This window comes from Mesoplodon densirostris, chromosome 10, assembly GCF_025265405.1.
Source record: "Mesoplodon densirostris isolate mMesDen1 chromosome 10, mMesDen1 primary haplotype, whole genome shotgun sequence".
NCBI lineage: Eukaryota > Metazoa > Chordata > Mammalia > Artiodactyla > Ziphiidae > Mesoplodon > Mesoplodon densirostris.
In genome coordinates this window covers 69,715,551-69,732,266 of record NC_082670.1, presented here as the reverse complement: position 1 = coordinate 69,732,266, position 16,716 = coordinate 69,715,551, and the positions used below count along the sequence as shown (strand labels likewise).

The window sequence follows — 16,716 nt, the reverse complement described above, 5'->3', positions numbered from 1 at the left end:
GAAAACTTGAAAAAAATGTGAACTGTGCTCTCTGGTGTTAGAACTACTCAGCCTCCAGCATTGTCTAGCAGTTTCAAACATATATCTTTGTGTGTAGTCAAATCTAGACATCTGTCTAGTCAAACAGAGTTAAGTTGTAACTTGGAAAAAAATGTTGATTAAAGGGATAAACTGTATGACTTGTGAGCCATATAACATTGTAAAGTATTACGAAAGGATTTTTAGAAACATACTATGTTGAAGATCATAGTTGTCAGAAGTTTAGGACTGGGCTTGATAGCAGAGTTTACCATCGTATCATTTCATAGGTAAGGAAACTGGGTTACAGAAGTTAGATAATTTTGCTGAAGGTTGCACAACCTATTACATTATTCTGACCCTAAGGTGTTTTTATGAGACAGGTAATAGAGCATAGTGGCATAAGAGCTTAGGCAGAACTCCGTGCAAAGCTTTGCCTCTTGGTAGCTAAGTAACTGGGCAGCTTGCTGACACTCTGTGCCCCAGTTTGCTGATTTGGAAAACTGGAGAGACTAACCTGCCTTGCTTAGTGGGATTAAACAAGATCATAATATATGTAAGGTGTTCAGCAGAGTGCCTGGCACAAATGATTATTAGTTGTCCTTACTGTCCTAACATACTTCCTCAAGAGAATTCTCTCAGGGTCTTCTGGATAGTAAAGAATGTACAATGTGAATATTCAGCTCTACTTTTAAAATATATACATACTTATGAATAATTTGGAAAAGACTGTTATGTTTTCAAATGCTGTGACATAAATTTTTCTGAATTAATTACTGAATTAAATTTTTCTGCAATTAATTACATCACTGAATTAATTTACCCTTTTCTTGAACATAGTTATGCCTTTAAATAGATGTTTTCTCTAATTAGCTTAAGGTTTCTCATGCTCTATTTATATATCCCATTCTCATAATTTATATATATAGGAGTCTTTTCGAGTTACATTATTTAAGGTCTTGTATTCTCCTTGATGGGTATTAATTTTGTGTTTGTGTGTGTTACTGTGTAGCTCTAGTTTTGGGAGGAAAAGAGGCATGTAGTCAGGTCGATGTCCTTCTTAAAGCATTATATGATTCAGGCAATATCCTTAACAACCAATGTAGTAATGTTTCCTTTTTTTTAAAATACAAGGGGGGAGCAGTGGGGAGCTTAGATTGACAAAATATTTTTATTGGCAAGTCCATATAGTCTCTTAGTGATTGCCATGTTGTAGGTTTTTACTTCTTGAAGGCTTCATAGCTGTAGTTGCTGCTCTCTTTTGCTCTCTTTGCTCTCATGTTAGTATTTTAATGATTCTTGACTGGGCATGTTAATTGCAACACACACACACGCGCGCACACACACACACACACACACACCCCACCCATGACCGAACAGCAGTCCCACACAGGAAAGAAGTTAGTCCCCAATTCCAGTTGTGCTCACTTTGAGAAATACTGTTGAATAAATAGAAGTATTATAGAGGCTAGGCCTGTGGTTTAAATATCTGTATATATCTGTATCTACATGTGTATCTATATAGCATCCAGAAAACCCTTCCTTTTATTCTTAGAAACGTTAACAAAAACAAAAACAAAAACGAAAGAAGTGGCCATGTAAAGGACTGGGAAGAACCCCAAATCTGACTCTCACTTCTCCACCCTGTCCCAACTTTGGCTGTCCCTGAAAGGCCTCTTTAGAGCACCATGTGTACTTGACAGGGCTGGGCAACATGTCAGTAGATGTCCTCTTTCATCATTTCTTAGAATGTTATCGAATGTATAAACCTAGAGACTTTTTTTATGCCTAAAGCAATGATTTATTTTGGCCTTTTGCCTTTGAATGTTTCTGTCACTGATTTTTGTGAAGATGAAGATGCCACAATTAGTGAAATAAGCCAAATAGAGAAATACAAGTACTGCATGATGTGTAATCTTTAAGAAAAAAAAAAAAAGTCAAACTCCTAGAAACTGTAGCAAAGTGGTTGCCAGGGATTGGGGGGTAGGAGAAATAGGAAACTGTTGGTAAAAGGGTACCAGTTTTCAGCTATAAGATAAATTAGGTCTGAGGAGCTAATGTCAAATGTGACAAAAGTTGATAACACTGTACTGTAAAGTTGAAATTTGCTAAGAGAGTAGACTTAAGTGTTCTCGTGCACGCGCGTGCACACGCAAGATGAATATGTGAGGGGATGGATATATTAACTTGCTGGGGGGGTGAATCCTTTCACCATGTGTATGTATATCAAATCACAACGTACACCTTAAATATCTTACAGTTTTATTTTTCATTTACACCTAAATTAAACTGAAATAAAGAAAAAAGATGACATGATTATCCAATTTCAGGGTCTTGGTTATCAAAGCCTCAGTCTACACAAAACCAGTCTTGCTTTTTTTTTACTGTTTACTCAGTAAAAGACATGGAATAAAAATTGAAATGGTTAAGTTGCCACTCATATGTCACTAATAGTCTTTTTTTTTTTTTTTGCGGTACGCGGGCCCTTACTGTTGTGGCCTCTCCCATTGCAGAGCGTGGGCTTCGGACGCGCAGGCTTAGCGGCCATGGCTCACGGGCCCAGCCGCTCCACGGCATGTGGGATCCTCCCAGACCGGGGCACGAACCCGTGTCCCCTGCATCGGCAGGCGGACTCCCAACCAGTGCGCCACCAGGGAAGCCCTAATAGTCGTATTTTTAAACTGTTCTATGCAGTTGAGGCTTTGAGTGTAATAAATCAGCTACTTTCATTTTGAATACTTTAAAAACTGTAGTGATTTATTATTTATGTAGATATTCACGCTTTGATGTGATTTTAGGTTCATGCAAAATGGATTTTGGACACTGATGTTTTCAATGAATGGATGAATGAGGAGGATTATGAGGTGGATGAGAACAGGAAGCCCGTGAGTTTTCGTCAGCGAATTTCAACAAAGAATGAAGAGGTATTTGGTTTGGCACCATTTTTCTCACTTGGTGTTTTCTTCTTTCTTGGCCTGAATATTATCAAATCTTCATTAATAAACTCTCAGCCATCAAGTGTATACAAAAGTTACTAAATGGCCATAACAACCATCTCAGGAGCTGGCATCCCCCAAAAAGGGGCATGAGAATCTCAGAGGGTCATTAAGATTTAAAGTAGCCCATGCAGTGTGCAAGGTAATACAACTGATTTTGTTCTCTAGATCTGAGTATTAGTTTTGTGAACCAAATGTCATCACAGTGTAATTTAACTTAGCTGTTCATTTTCCAAGGGAAAACTGATTTAGTTTTAATATTTTTTAATAGCTTGTTAAGGAACATATAGTAGTTAGTATAAAGTATAGGCCTTAAAGGTCTCATAGTTACAGTTCAGTCCTTTTTTCAGGTAGGGGGACTTGACATTTAATACTCTTTAATCCTTTAAGAAGCCCAACCATTTAAATATTTATCTGTGTTTCTTTATAAGTCACAAGTTGGGAGGTGGGTGTGTCACTAGAGGAAGACTTGAGACTGAGAAGAAGGCTTAGATGTGTTAGTGTTGGGTTATGACAGCTTCAGATAGACACCTGTGATTCTGGAAGTCTTTTTTCATTGGGGACACTTAAGATTTTTGCTTTTGGTTTTGTATTTTAGTTTTTTGAAAAAAACCTTTGAGACATATACTTTTAACCAATAATTTAGAAAGTGTAGTTCTTTCATACCTATTTTCAGCCCCAAGACTTTCTTACTAAAAGTCTGTCACACACCATATATTCTTTATCTTTAATAAAATATTTAAAAACTGAGTCTTTTTCATATCTTTTTATTTTTAGTTTATCCCTATTTGCTTTGGATATATATATATATATTTTGCCTGCCTTGGGTCTTCGTTGCTGCGTGTGGGCTTTCTCTCATTGCGGCGAGTGGGGGCTATGCTTCATTGCGGCACACAGGCTTCTCATTGTGGTGGCTTCTCTTGTTGTGGAGCACAGGCTCTAGGTGCGCCAGCTTCAGTAGTTGCAGCACACGGGCTCAGTAGTTGTGGCTCGCGGGCTCTAGAGTGCAGGCTCAGTAGTTGTGGCACACGGGCTTAATTGCTCCGCGGCACGTGGGGTCTTCCTGGACCAGGGCTTGAACCCGTGTCCCCTGCATTGGCAGGCAGATTCTTAACCACGGCGCCACCAGGGAAGTCCCAATCATTAATGGGTAATTGATGTTTTAATCTCTGATTCGCTTTTCAACCTCAGATGCAATACTTTGGATCATTTTAGGTGTATTTTCTTTATTGTCTGTTTTACTGAATTGGTATTAAATTTATCATCTACAGGCTGACTTTTGTATATTGATGTATGGCCTGCAACTATGCTGAACTCGTTTATTAGCTCTAATAGTTTTTTTGTGGATTCCTTGGGGTTATCCATATATAAGATCGTGTCATCTGCAGATAGGGATAGTTTTACGCCTATGGGTTGACTTTTAAATCATAAATTGCAATCTTGTAAAATTTTACCTCTTTTGAGTCATTTTCTCTTAAATTCCTTTTAATGATGAACTAGGAGTAGTTTCTGGTACATTTTCACAAGATCATTCAGCCAGTCTTTGTATTTCATTAATTTAATAGCATGTGTTTCATATTTTTCCAGTGGTTATTGAAAACGCTTTTCCCACCTGGGAACACAGAATTTGAACAGGAACAGTTTTTAGTTGTGAGGGGTTTGGGCATGTCTGTTTTGTAGCATAGTTTGAATACCTGTGGGATGGTTCTATTATATCCATTGATGATGCATCACCTGGAAGGTCCGGGAAAGTCTCCTGGCTGCTTATGGTCCAGGATGCTTAATGTTGGGCCTTTCATTTCCTCTGCACCATTGTGTTTGGTATTATCTTTGTGAAAACTCACCTTTGGACAAGGGTTTGTAGAAACTGAGGAGTCAGCAAAGCTACCTGATATTTACTTCCATTTACTTCTTCCTAGCCAGTCAGAAGTCCAGAGAGAAGAGATAGAAAAGCATCAGCTAATGCTCGAAAGAGGAAACATTCACCTTCCCCTCCACCTCCCACACCCACAGAATCCAGGAAGAAGAGCGGGAAGAAAGGGTAAGAACTGCAACATGATTCAGAAGGCACTGAAACAGACTAAAGAACTTTGCAGATTTTTACATTTACGTTGGACGTTTGTCTTACTTTGACTTGGTTGGAAGTCTTTGCTTTGATAGCTCATCTTGTTATGGGATGTTATCTGATGGGCATCTTATGTCATTTTTGTACATTTCTATCTCCGAATAGAACGTTTTTTCTGTATCAATGTATGTATGGCTGGTACAAGTGTGGCTGGTAAGGAATTTAAGAAATTATATTCACCAGAGTTACTGTCTTTCTCCAGTTTTACCACCTGTCCCATACATGATCCAAATGACTTATAGAGGAGTTGAACCTCTGTCTGCTCCATATTCTGCAAATTGCAGCAGTGTAGTGCCTTATTCAGTAAGTCACGTTTGTACTTAGTGAATCTTGCTTGAGTAGAGATTGTGGTTTCTATTGAATAGAGGTTTCTATTGTGAGGATTAAGTGAGACTTTAAAGACCTTGCACAGTGCCTGGCCTGAAGTAGATACCTATAAATGATAGACAGTACATAATAATTTTATGATTATGTACTAATTAGATACTTAATAATTTCAGGGTTGTCTAGCTCAAAACATATTTAGACTTTTTTTTTTTGATGTGGACCATTTTTAAAGTCTTTATTGAATTTGTTACAATATTGCTTCTGTTTTAGGTCTTTGGTTTTTTTGGCAGGGAGGCATGTGGGATTCTAGCTCCCCTACTAGGGATCGAACCCACACCCCCTGCATTGGAAGGCGAAATCTTAACCACTGGACCACCAGGGAAGTCCCTCAAAATATATTTTAAGCAATTTTTCAGAGGTTATAGTTTAGTTTTAGAAAATGACAGTTTGCAAAATTTATTCTTTTCATGTGGTAGTAAATTTGTCAACTTTCTGGCTGTTGTCAAGTAGATCTTTACAGTGCAGTCATCTTCTCTCCATCAGCTTCCTTTTGTGACTTTCTTCTCTAGCCAAATTTCCTTTTGTTGCCCAGAACATGCCTTGAATCATGTTATTTCTTGAAGGGTAAGTTTACTTGAAGCATTCTTAACCAAGCGTAGAAGCTTTTAGGGAAGTTAAGAAACTCTTATTCAGTTTTATAAATAATAATAATGAGTCAGTTACAGTTATAAAAAGAGTTTTGTTATTTTATCAAGTCACATGTACTGTGACATAAAAATTAAAACAACAAAATAGGTTTTTCTTGGGGATTTTTTTTTTTTTTTTTTTTTTTTTTTTTTTTTTTTTTGCGGTATGCGGGCCTCTCACTGTTGTGGCCTCCCCCGTTGCGGAGCACAGGCTCCGGACGCGCAGGCTCCGGACGCGCAGGCTCAGCGGCCATGGCTCACGGGCCCAGCCGCTCCGCGGCATATGGGATCCTCCCAGACCGGGGCACGAACCCGTATCCCCTGCATCGGCAGGCGGACTCTCAACCACTTGCGCCACCAGGGAGGCCCTCTTGGGGATTATTGAGGGTAAACTTATCTCTTAAACTTGCATTCTGAAACTTACTGTTGATGTTTAGAGATTTCAGAGCTACCTGAGATCCTTGTAAAGAATATCATAACAACTTTTCCAAATGTTTCCGGGCCTGAAATCGATGTGCTACTCTCCCCTTTATGGGCTAAGATGGGCTGCCAGGACATGAGTGGTCACAGAACCAAAATGTGATGTCTGGGATGCTCACAGTGGTGGCATTTAGCCTCTACTCTGAGTATAAAACCCACCAAATTTAGTTTCCCAAAATAAATGTATGCACGTCCTTTATTTGAATGCATCTGCCTTCTAATGAGCAGGACTTTGCTCATTTAAGTCTCCCCTTAGAATAGTCTATTTAACTAAAACATCTTGAAACCTGTTTTCCTAACATTTGTTATATTCATCTTCCCTGCATCTTTTCTTCATTTTGAAGTATTTTATATCCTTGCCACCTTTAGTTTCATAGGCTTAAAAAAAATTGTCATGTAATTTTTATTAAACAAATTTTTTTTACTCTGTATACCTTATTCTAACCTATGCCAACGTGTTGTCCCTCTAAAAAGAGAACTTGGAGCGTTCTCTCAGCAGTGTGAGGACTCAGCAAGCTCTTTCTCCATTCTGCCTCCCTTGTCGGTGTATTCTAGATGACTACCCCAAAACGGGAAATTTTTTTCCTTAAGCTTTTATGCTTTTATTCATCATCCTGAAACATTGCCAACTTTTTAGCAAATTGTTACAGTTCTCTTTCTCTGAGTTGTATTTTTGTGGTCCTTGTATTCATTTCTTTGTATTGGTACACATCACATTATATGAGGTAGTTAATGATTTCTGTCCTGAATTCCCTGTAATTCCTCAAGGTAAGGAATCATTCCATTCTTGTTTGAACTTTAATATGCTTTCTGGCATGTGTTAGTTTTTGTTTTTGTTTTTGTTTTTTGCGGTACGCGGGCCTCTCACTGTTGTGGCCTCTCCCATTGCAGGGCACAGGCTCTGGACGTGCAGGCTCAGCGGCCATGGCTCACGGGCCTAGCCGCTCCGCGGCACATGGGATCTTCCCAGACCGGGGCACGCACCCGTGTCCCCTGCGTCGGCAGGCGGACTCTCAACCACTGCGCCACCAGGGAAGCCCTGGCATGTGTTAGTTTTAAAAAATAAATGTTGATTTGATTGAATTCAGGTGGTGAAAGAACAATGGCAAATTTGTTTGTTTGTTTGTTTGTTTTTTGCGGTACGCGGGCCTCTCACTGTTGTGGCCTCTTCCGTTGCGGAGCACAGGCTCCGGACGCGCAGGCTCAGCGGCCATGGCTTACAGGCCCAGCCGCTCCGCGGCATGTGGGATCTTCCCAGCCTGGGGCACGAACCCGCGTCCCCTGCATCGGCAGGCGGACTTTCAACCACTGTGCCACCAGGGAAGCCCAGAACAATGGCAATTTTTACAAAATACAAGTTAGTACTGTCCTAAGTGATTTTACTTTGCAGTTCCTGATGTTTGGATGATACAAAGAGCTAGGAAAATACAAAAAACCAAAAAAAACAAAAAGCAGTTTTTTGTATATATCTTTGAGAAAATTTCTTATGTGCTTCTTTATGATCTGAGATAAAATATGTGCTGTATTCCCATAGCAGATATTTTTTTATTACACTAAGCACCTTTTAGGATACTGTCTGCAAATTTGTATTGCAGAATTTCTGTGGTCATTTCTTGTGCCTTATAAGTTTTCTTTTCCTTTTGACTGGTTAGAAGTAATTTGGGGAATGTATCTAATTTTTTTTATTTCTGTTTGTCTTTTGAAGTGATTCTGAACGTAGATTCTCTAACAGTGTAGTTAAAGCCTCTGAAATTGTTTGCTGTAAGTAGCTATCGTCAGTCTTGTTTGTGATTGTGTATCTTTTATGTTTTAGCCAAGCTAGTCTTTATGGGAAGCGGAGAAGTCAGAAAGAGGAAGATGAGCAAGAAGATCTTACCAAGGACATGGAAGACCCAACACCTGTACCCAACATAGAGGAGGTTGTTCTTCCAAAAAATGGTTTGTATCCTTTTGCCTAGACTATGAGAGTGTTAGACGTGATTTAATTATTCTCAGCGGTGCCATGGGATGATTCAGTTCTTGCTCTGTGTCTCCAGTTCTTAACTTTCAAATATTAATAGATTCCCCCTTTAAGGTTAACATATGTGAAATTCCCTCTTTCCCTATCTTTTGGTATACTTTTGCTATTTATCGGGAAAACACACTATGATCAAAAATTCTCGAAATTTAGTAATGCTTTAAAGTTAATGGTTTTAAAATCCCAACAGAATCAATATACGTATGAAAAAATGGAGTACGTATCTATGCACAATTCAACCTATTTAAATCAGTTATTGGGAGGCAGATGTTAGACCTTTTTAACTGTGATTGTGGATTTGTCTGTTTGTCCCTTTATTCCTGTTAAATTTTTTTCTTCCTGTATTTTCTGTACTTTGAAGCTCTGCTGTTTAAGGGCATATACATCTAGATCATCGTTCTTCTGATGAATTGAGGCTTGTATCATGTCTCTAGGTGCCATAATAGTGCTTGTCTTGAAATCTAAGTTCTCTGATAATAATAAAGCCTCATCTCACCACATCCTTTTCATTAAATTTCTGTTTTATTATTCCCCACTGTACTTAAGACTTCAGCAGTCCTATAAATTTTTTCTTACATTTTATGTTTTCAATTTGTACCTCTCCCGCATTCTTTTACTTTCACTCTAATTATGTAAAGCATTGCTTTTAAACATCAATTTGTGGAGACTTAGTTCTTTCCCCCAGTATACACATTTTCTGTTTTTAATTGGAGTATGTAGTCCACTTAAATGTAACATAATTATCTATACGGTTGGGTTTAAGTTTACAATCATGCTTTTTTTTCCCCATTTGTCCCTCTCATTTCCTCTTTAGCTTTTAATGTTCTATTCTAGCCCCTCGCTATTTTCTTTTCTTTTCGAACTTATTTGGTTTCTTTTATATATAGCATAGTTTTGTTTTTTTATGGTTTTTTTGGCCATGCAGCACGGCATGTGGGATCCCAGTTCCCCAACCAGGGATCGAACCCATGCCCTCTGCATTGGAAGAGCAGTCTTAACCACTAGACCGCCAGGGAAGTCCCTAAATATAGCATAGTTTTAAACTGCACAGAGCATAAAAGTCACCATTTTAAAGTGTATTTTAATCACTCCAATGGTTTTCAGTAAACTCACTGTGTTGTGCAGTCATCACCACTGTCTTAATTCCGGATGTTTTCATCCCTGTGAAAAGAAACTCTGTACTTATTAGGAGTTAGTCCAAATTATTCCCTTTCCCCATGTGTTGGCAACCACTATACTACTTCCTGTCTGTATGGATTTTCTTATTCTCTATTTGCTTTTTAGCTATATTTTTCTTAGTGGTTGCTCTAGGGCTTACAGTATATAATATATCCTTAATTTATCAAATCGATTTAGAATCGTTGTCTAGTTGAGATAAAAATGTATGAAATTTACCATAATATAGTTTAACCTATGCCCTCTCGTGTCTTGTAATGTTTTCATGTATTTTACTTTGATGTGTGCTGTAATCCCTACAACATTTTTCTTTTTTGTTCTTTTTTAAGTAGTCATTTGTATTTTTAAGAAATGAAAAATATAGTCATCTATAATGTTATATGAGTTTCTAAAATTCACCGTGTTATACAAAATTGGGCAATAAAAACCACACAAATATATTTTAAAGGTCATATAGAAGAGAAAATTCACAAAAGCAATCAAAAGAATAATTTTAAATAAAAACTATGAAGGTGGTGATAGTCCTAAGAGATAACCATATAAAACTGGGAAGCTATAATAATTAATGTAGTATGGTTTAGACACAAGAATGGCTGCATTCATCAGTGGAATAGAATGGCCAGTTCAGGGACTTCTCTGGTGGTCCAGTGGTAAAGAATCTGCCTTCCAGTGCGGGGACACGGGTTCTATCCCTGGTTGGGGAACTAAGATCCCACGTGCTGCGGGGCAGCTGAGCCCGAGCACCTCAACTAGAGAGCCCCAGTGCTGCAAACTACAGAGCCCATGCGTCCTGGAGCTCAAGCACAACTACAGAGCCCACGCACCCTGGAGCCAGCACGCCACAACTACAGAGAAGCTCTCGTGCTGCAACGAAGAGCCTTTGTGCCCGCAATGAGAGATCCTGCATGCTGCAACAAAGACCCAACGCAGCCAAAAAAAGAAAAAATAGAATGGGAAATTCAAATGTAGATCTATATTTGTGAATAAATTTAAATTATTATGAATTTAGCAACCCAAATATATGGGAAAAGATCAGACTGTTCCACAAGTCCTGTAAATTTTAGTATTCTTCTTTGTATCTTATATAAGAATTTAAACTTCAGGTGGATTAAAGTGCTCAATTTAAAAAGAAAACTGTAGGGACTTCCCTGGTTGAGCAGTGGTTAAGAATCCGCCTGCCAATGCAGGGGACACGGGTTCGAGCCCTGGTCCGGGAAGATCCCACATGCCGCGGAGCAGCTAAGCCCATGCGCCACAACTACTGAGCCTGCATGCCAGAATGGCTGAAGCCTGTGCGCCTAGAGCCTGTGCTCCGCAACAAGAGAAGCCACTGCAATGAGAAGCCTGCACTCTGCAACGAAGAGTAGCCCCTACTCGCCGCAACTAGAGAAAGCCCACGCGCAGCAACGAAGACCCAGCGTGGCCCCCAACACAGCCAAAAAATAAATTAATTAATTAGTTAAAAAAAAAAACTATAAAAGTAAATTTCCAAATACTAATGTACTTTAAACAAGTGTTAGTCTTAGAGAAAATATTCATTACCCATTTAACAAACAAAGAATTAAAACCCTAAATATGTATAAAGATTCTTAAATGTTATGGAATAAAGTACAAAGTATTATGTACTGGTAATTTTATTAAAAAACCTGGGATCAATAAATGTATGAAAAGATGCTTAATCTCACATAACCAAGGATATGTAAATCATTAAAGTAACTTTTCATCCATGTGATTTCCAAAACTTAGAAAGTAGATGATTCCCAAAGTACAACTGTTTTGAGGAAGTGAGTACTCTCAAATGCTATTGATGGAAGTATAAATTGATGAAGGCACTTAACACAATTTGGCTATATCTATTAAATTTAAAAAACTGTACAATAACAGTTTTAATTTCATAATCCATATTAAGTAATTACATGCATGCATAAGATAACTATAAAAGAATGTTGATTACACAGTAATGAAAAATTGAAAATAAATAAAGTTTCCATTGATATAGGGCTAGTTACCTCATGATCCAGTCATGGAGACAGAGTGTCTATTAAAAATGAAAGAGACGTAACTAAAAATACATGGAAAGATCACACAGGCACACAGTTACAAAAGTAGAAACCTAAGTACAAAAGTAGAAAAGTAAAGTACTAAGGAAATAAGCACAGTATGATAACTTTATATCTGTAAGATTTAAAAACCCTCAGAATGTTTTGAAGTCTACATAGATGTATAAAAGGTATTGGTTCTCCCTCAATTTGTCTGTCTTAATGAATGGCACAGAAATGGGAATCCACAGGTGCACAAAAAAAACACAAAAAATACTTTTGGTAAAGGGGTTGAAAGGTTCTTTTCAGGGTTTGCTCTCTGCATTTCTGTATTGTTTGCTTTTATGATGAAAAAAATGCTGCTTATTTACTTACAGAATATTGTCTGTTACGTTAAGTGTTAATGTTTCTCAGCTGGGCTTGCGGTTTTTACATGAAGGGGGGAGTAGGTTTTACACAAAGGTAAGTACTGAATGATGGTGGAGATGCAGTGAGAGTCGTGTATTTTTTAATCTTCTATTCTGTTTTCTTAAAAACAAGTTGAACTTTCCCCCTAAAACATAATTCTTTTTTTTTCTTTCTTTCTAGTAAACCCAAAGAAAGATAGTGAAAATACACCTGTTAAAGGAGGAACTGTAGCAGATCTAGGTAAAAATCAGAAAATCTGTACAGTTTTGTCTCTTGAATATGTCAGCTCCCTTGATAATCCTTTCTTTACTGAGAGATTTCAGATGCTATGCTTTCTAGCACAGATATTATCTATGGCTATGTTAGTACCGTTGTTGTTTAGTTTGCTACCATATTAGGAAATTTAATTTCTTATGATCCACTCTCTCCATTCTTACTGATCTGCCTCTCTCAGAGCGTAATGTTTTCCTACAAACTAGCAAAGGTGGTAATATTATATCTAAATCAGAATATCTCAGTTTTAAAGAAACAGTTATAATTAGAGCACTTTTTATAATCTGCCTGAAGTATTTGTTTCACAACGTGTGCAAATTGATTTTGTGTCTTCAGACCTAAAATCTGTTGACTGTTAATACTTCGTAAGCCAACAGAAACTTTCCTTGCGACTTCCCTGATGGTCCAGTGGTTAAGATTCCACTGTGCTCCCAATGCAGGGGGCCAGGGTTTGATCCCTGGTCAGGGAACTAGTTCCCACATGCATGCTGCAACTAAGAGTTCGCATGCCGCAGCTAAGAGCCTGCATGCCGCAGCTAAGACCCAGTGCAGCCAAATAAGTAAATATTTTTAAAAAGAGAAAATTTCCTTAACGGGATAAAATGAGAGTCACATCATCCTTTTACTGTATTTTCCAGTTATAGAGTACACTTTCACAAGTAAGGTCTAATTCTTGGATGTGATTTGAGGGTAGTCACTTGTTCCAGTTTTTAAAAGTAAGGATAGTTATATATATAATGATCTCATTTACTTTCTCCATTTGTAAAAATCAAAGGGGATCCTCGTGTTTTCAGTATATATTAAATTTATGAATTGATGGGATTTTAGACCTAATAGGGATTTTCAGGATCTCCTTATGTGGAAAATGAGACTTGTATTTCACTGTGTCCTAGTCAAGTGAATTCTGTATTTCAGATAAACTGCTGTGATTCTTGATGGCAGACATGAGTGCGTGTTTGGGAGAGTTTTTCTACTTCATTTCACTAAATACATCCTGATTTTTCTGGCATAAAGCCTGTCATTGTACATCAGTGGATGATTCTATTTTTGGTTAAGTTGAAAGTAAAGCAGAAAATTGTCTTGATGACAGTTTATATAAAGGTGTTATTAGGTCAACAAAATAAAAAAAAAGATACTGTCAAAATCCTTCTATCGTAATTGTTTTTAACATTATTAATAGAATATGGATCTTTAGTAACTAGTAGTAATTTTCATTTTCCATTAAGTTTATATCACCTGTGATACAGCCGTCACTTATCCACTGAATCAAAGACCAAGAAAGCAAAAACTAACTATCAACAGTCTTTTGTTTTATATTCTTAATAATGTGAAAGGGTAAAATATTGTTAAGACTTGAATACTCTTCACTGGGACAATTTGTTAAATAGAATGATAGTTTATATTTTTAAACTTATATCCCAAAAAAGAATAATTCTGTAGTTTTAAGGGAGTGGACAATTGTCTTTTTAAAAGTGATGTGACTATTAAGAGTATTTTTGTCGTAGATTTTATCAGGGGAGTCAAATTGAAGCCAATTTTAGGAAAAGGATGGGGTTCCAACTGGATTAAAAGTTTTAGTGTATAGGGTATAGGATATGTTCCCATTGTATTTGTGAACAAGTTGAGGTCTCAATCAGGAGTGCTGTGGCTGTGGATGCTGCTGACCATAGCTGGAGAGTTTGGCTCTTTGGAATTTGAAATTGTTGTCCTGGCCTTTCATCCAGGGACCAACAGGCTTCCCATGTATCATTTAAGCATCTGACTTTCTGTATTGGCTATAACCTGAACCATGCCAAGGGTGACTGATCCATCAGCTGAAAATTATTGTTCAGAGTTGTTTGTTTTTTAACTGATCCATATTTTGCCTTATGTGTCACTGAGCCAAGTATACCCAGTCATTTCTTTCTTTTGTGAGATCTCTGGAAGGTCAAGATTCAGGGGCTGAGGTGAGAGTGTATTTGCCCACATCTATAAGGAGGAAGAGAACATTTATTGAGTATTACCATCTAGGAGTCAGAATGAAGGGTGCCCCTCCTACTTTTGTATTATCAGAAGTCTATTTCCGTTGGGTACCAAACTCCTTCAGGGATGAAAATCTGTTAAACTAAAATGAAATAGTATAAGTTGACCAGAGAGAGTGCAGTCATTATATTGTACTACCACCATTTAGTGAGAAGTTGATTATCCTTTGGTTTACTAAGACCCAAAGGACAGAAAGTTCATTTTTGACGGCCTTACCCAGAATTCTTTCTGTTAGTCAATTTCTAAGAAAAAAATAGTCCCTCTGCAGAGTTGGATGACTCAGTGTTGGTAGTGCTGTAACTTACCCCACGTCTGCTTTTAGCGGATGTTTGTCTCTAACTTACAAATCAAGGAACAGGGTCCATCTTTATGTTATGTGAGTACCTGTCAGGCGTCATGCTACATATGTTTGCGTTTCTCCATAAAACCATGTTAGCCCTGATTCATTGATTAGGAAATAGAGACTGGAGGGATTCAGTAACGTTCCTAAGTGTACAGCTATTAAGTGAGAGAGCACAGATTCAGATCCAGGACTGTCTATCTTTAGTGCTAAGCTTTGTATCATTGCACTCTGCTCTTGTGTCCCGCTCATTTCTCTCAGCTTCTGTTCATGCTCACAGTTTTGTGAAGTCATGGGGTACATCCGTACCTGAGGTTCTTTGATTTGGCTTCTTCCTCTCTGTGGAATGCTTGCTTTGTCCTTCTCTCAAGTTGCAGCTTAAATGTCACCTTTTCAGAGAGGATTTCCTCTATATTTGCTCTGAAGGATCCACCCACCCAGTTCCTCTCTAAAAGGTATTTTGTTTTTAGTCTCTGTATAGCTAGCAGTTTTCTTTCTTTTTTTTTTAAACATCTTTATTGGAGTATAATTGCTTTACAGTGGTGTGTTAGCTTCTGCCTTGTGACAAAGTGAATCAGCTATACATACACACACATCCCCATATCTCTTCCCTCTTGCATCTCCCACCCTCCCCATCCCACCACTCAAGGCGGTCACAAAGCACCGAGCTGATCTCCCTGTGCCATGCGGCCGCCCCCCACCAGCTATCTGTTTTACATTTGGTAGTGTATGTATGTCCACGCCACTCTCCCACCTCGTCCAAGCTGACCCCTCCCCCTCCCCGTATCCCCAAGTCCACTCTCTAGTACATCTGCATCTCCATTCCCGTCTTGCCCCCAGGCTCTTCATGACCACCGTTTTTCCCTTTCTTAGATTCCATACATATGTGTTAGCACACGCCATTTGTTTTTCTCTTTCTGACTTACTTCACTCTGTATGACAGACTCCAGGCCCATGCATCTCACCACAAACAACTCAATTTTGTTTCTTTTTATGGCCGAGCAATACTCTATATATGTGCCACATCCCCTCCATCCATTCATCTATCGATGGACACCCAGGTTGCCTCCATGTCCTAGCTACTGTAAATAGAGCTGCAGTGAACGCTGTGGTACACGACTGCCTTCGAACAATGGTTTTCTCAGGGTATATGCCCAGTAGTGGGACCGCTGGGTCGTATGGTAGCTCTATTTTTAGTTTTTAGGGAACCTCCATACTCTTCTCCATAGTGGCTGCATCAGTTTACATTCCCACCAACAGTGCAAGAGGGTTCCCTTTTCTCCACACCCTCTCCAGCATTCATTGTTGTAGATTTTTTGATGATGGCCACTCTGACAGGTGTGAGATGTTATCTCATTGTAGTTTTTTTTTTTTTTTTTTTTTTTTTTTTTTTTTGCGGTATGCGGGCCTCTCACTGTCGCGGCCTCTCCCGTTGCGGAGCACAGGCTCCGGACGCGCAGGCCCAGCGGCCATGGCTCACGGGCCCAGCCGCTCCGCGGCATATGGGATCCTCCCAGATCGGGGCACGAACCCGCATCCCCTGCATCGGCAGGCGGACTCTCAACCACTGCGCCACCAGGGAGGCCCTCATTGTAGTTTTGATTTGCATTTCTCTAATGATTAATGATGTTGAGCATTCTTTCATGTGTTTGTTGGCAATCTGCTTATCTTCTTTGGAGAAATGTCTACCCAGGTCTTCTGCCCATTTTTGGATTCGGTTGTTTGCCTTTTTGATATTGAGCTGCATGAGCTGCTTGTAAATTTCAGAGATTAATCCTTTGTCAGTTGCTTCATTTGCAAATATTTTCT

The 16,716-nt window shown here is 38.7% G+C and overlaps 1 protein-coding gene across 1 annotated transcript in view; it reads left to right on the top strand.

Annotated features, from left to right (window-relative positions):
* The window catches only part of SMARCC1 (SWI/SNF related, matrix associated, actin dependent regulator of chromatin subfamily c member 1), a 182,434-nt gene that overhangs the window by 62,161 nt on the left and 103,557 nt on the right, over nt 1-16,716 (top strand). The window contains exons 9-12 of the mRNA XM_060109245.1: nt 2,817-2,942; nt 4,934-5,055; nt 8,446-8,570; nt 12,453-12,512. Of these exons, the coding sequence (XP_059965228.1) occupies nt 2,817-2,942; nt 4,934-5,055; nt 8,446-8,570; nt 12,453-12,512 (433 nt within the window). The remainder of the gene's footprint in view (nt 1-2,816; nt 2,943-4,933; nt 5,056-8,445; nt 8,571-12,452; nt 12,513-16,716) is intronic.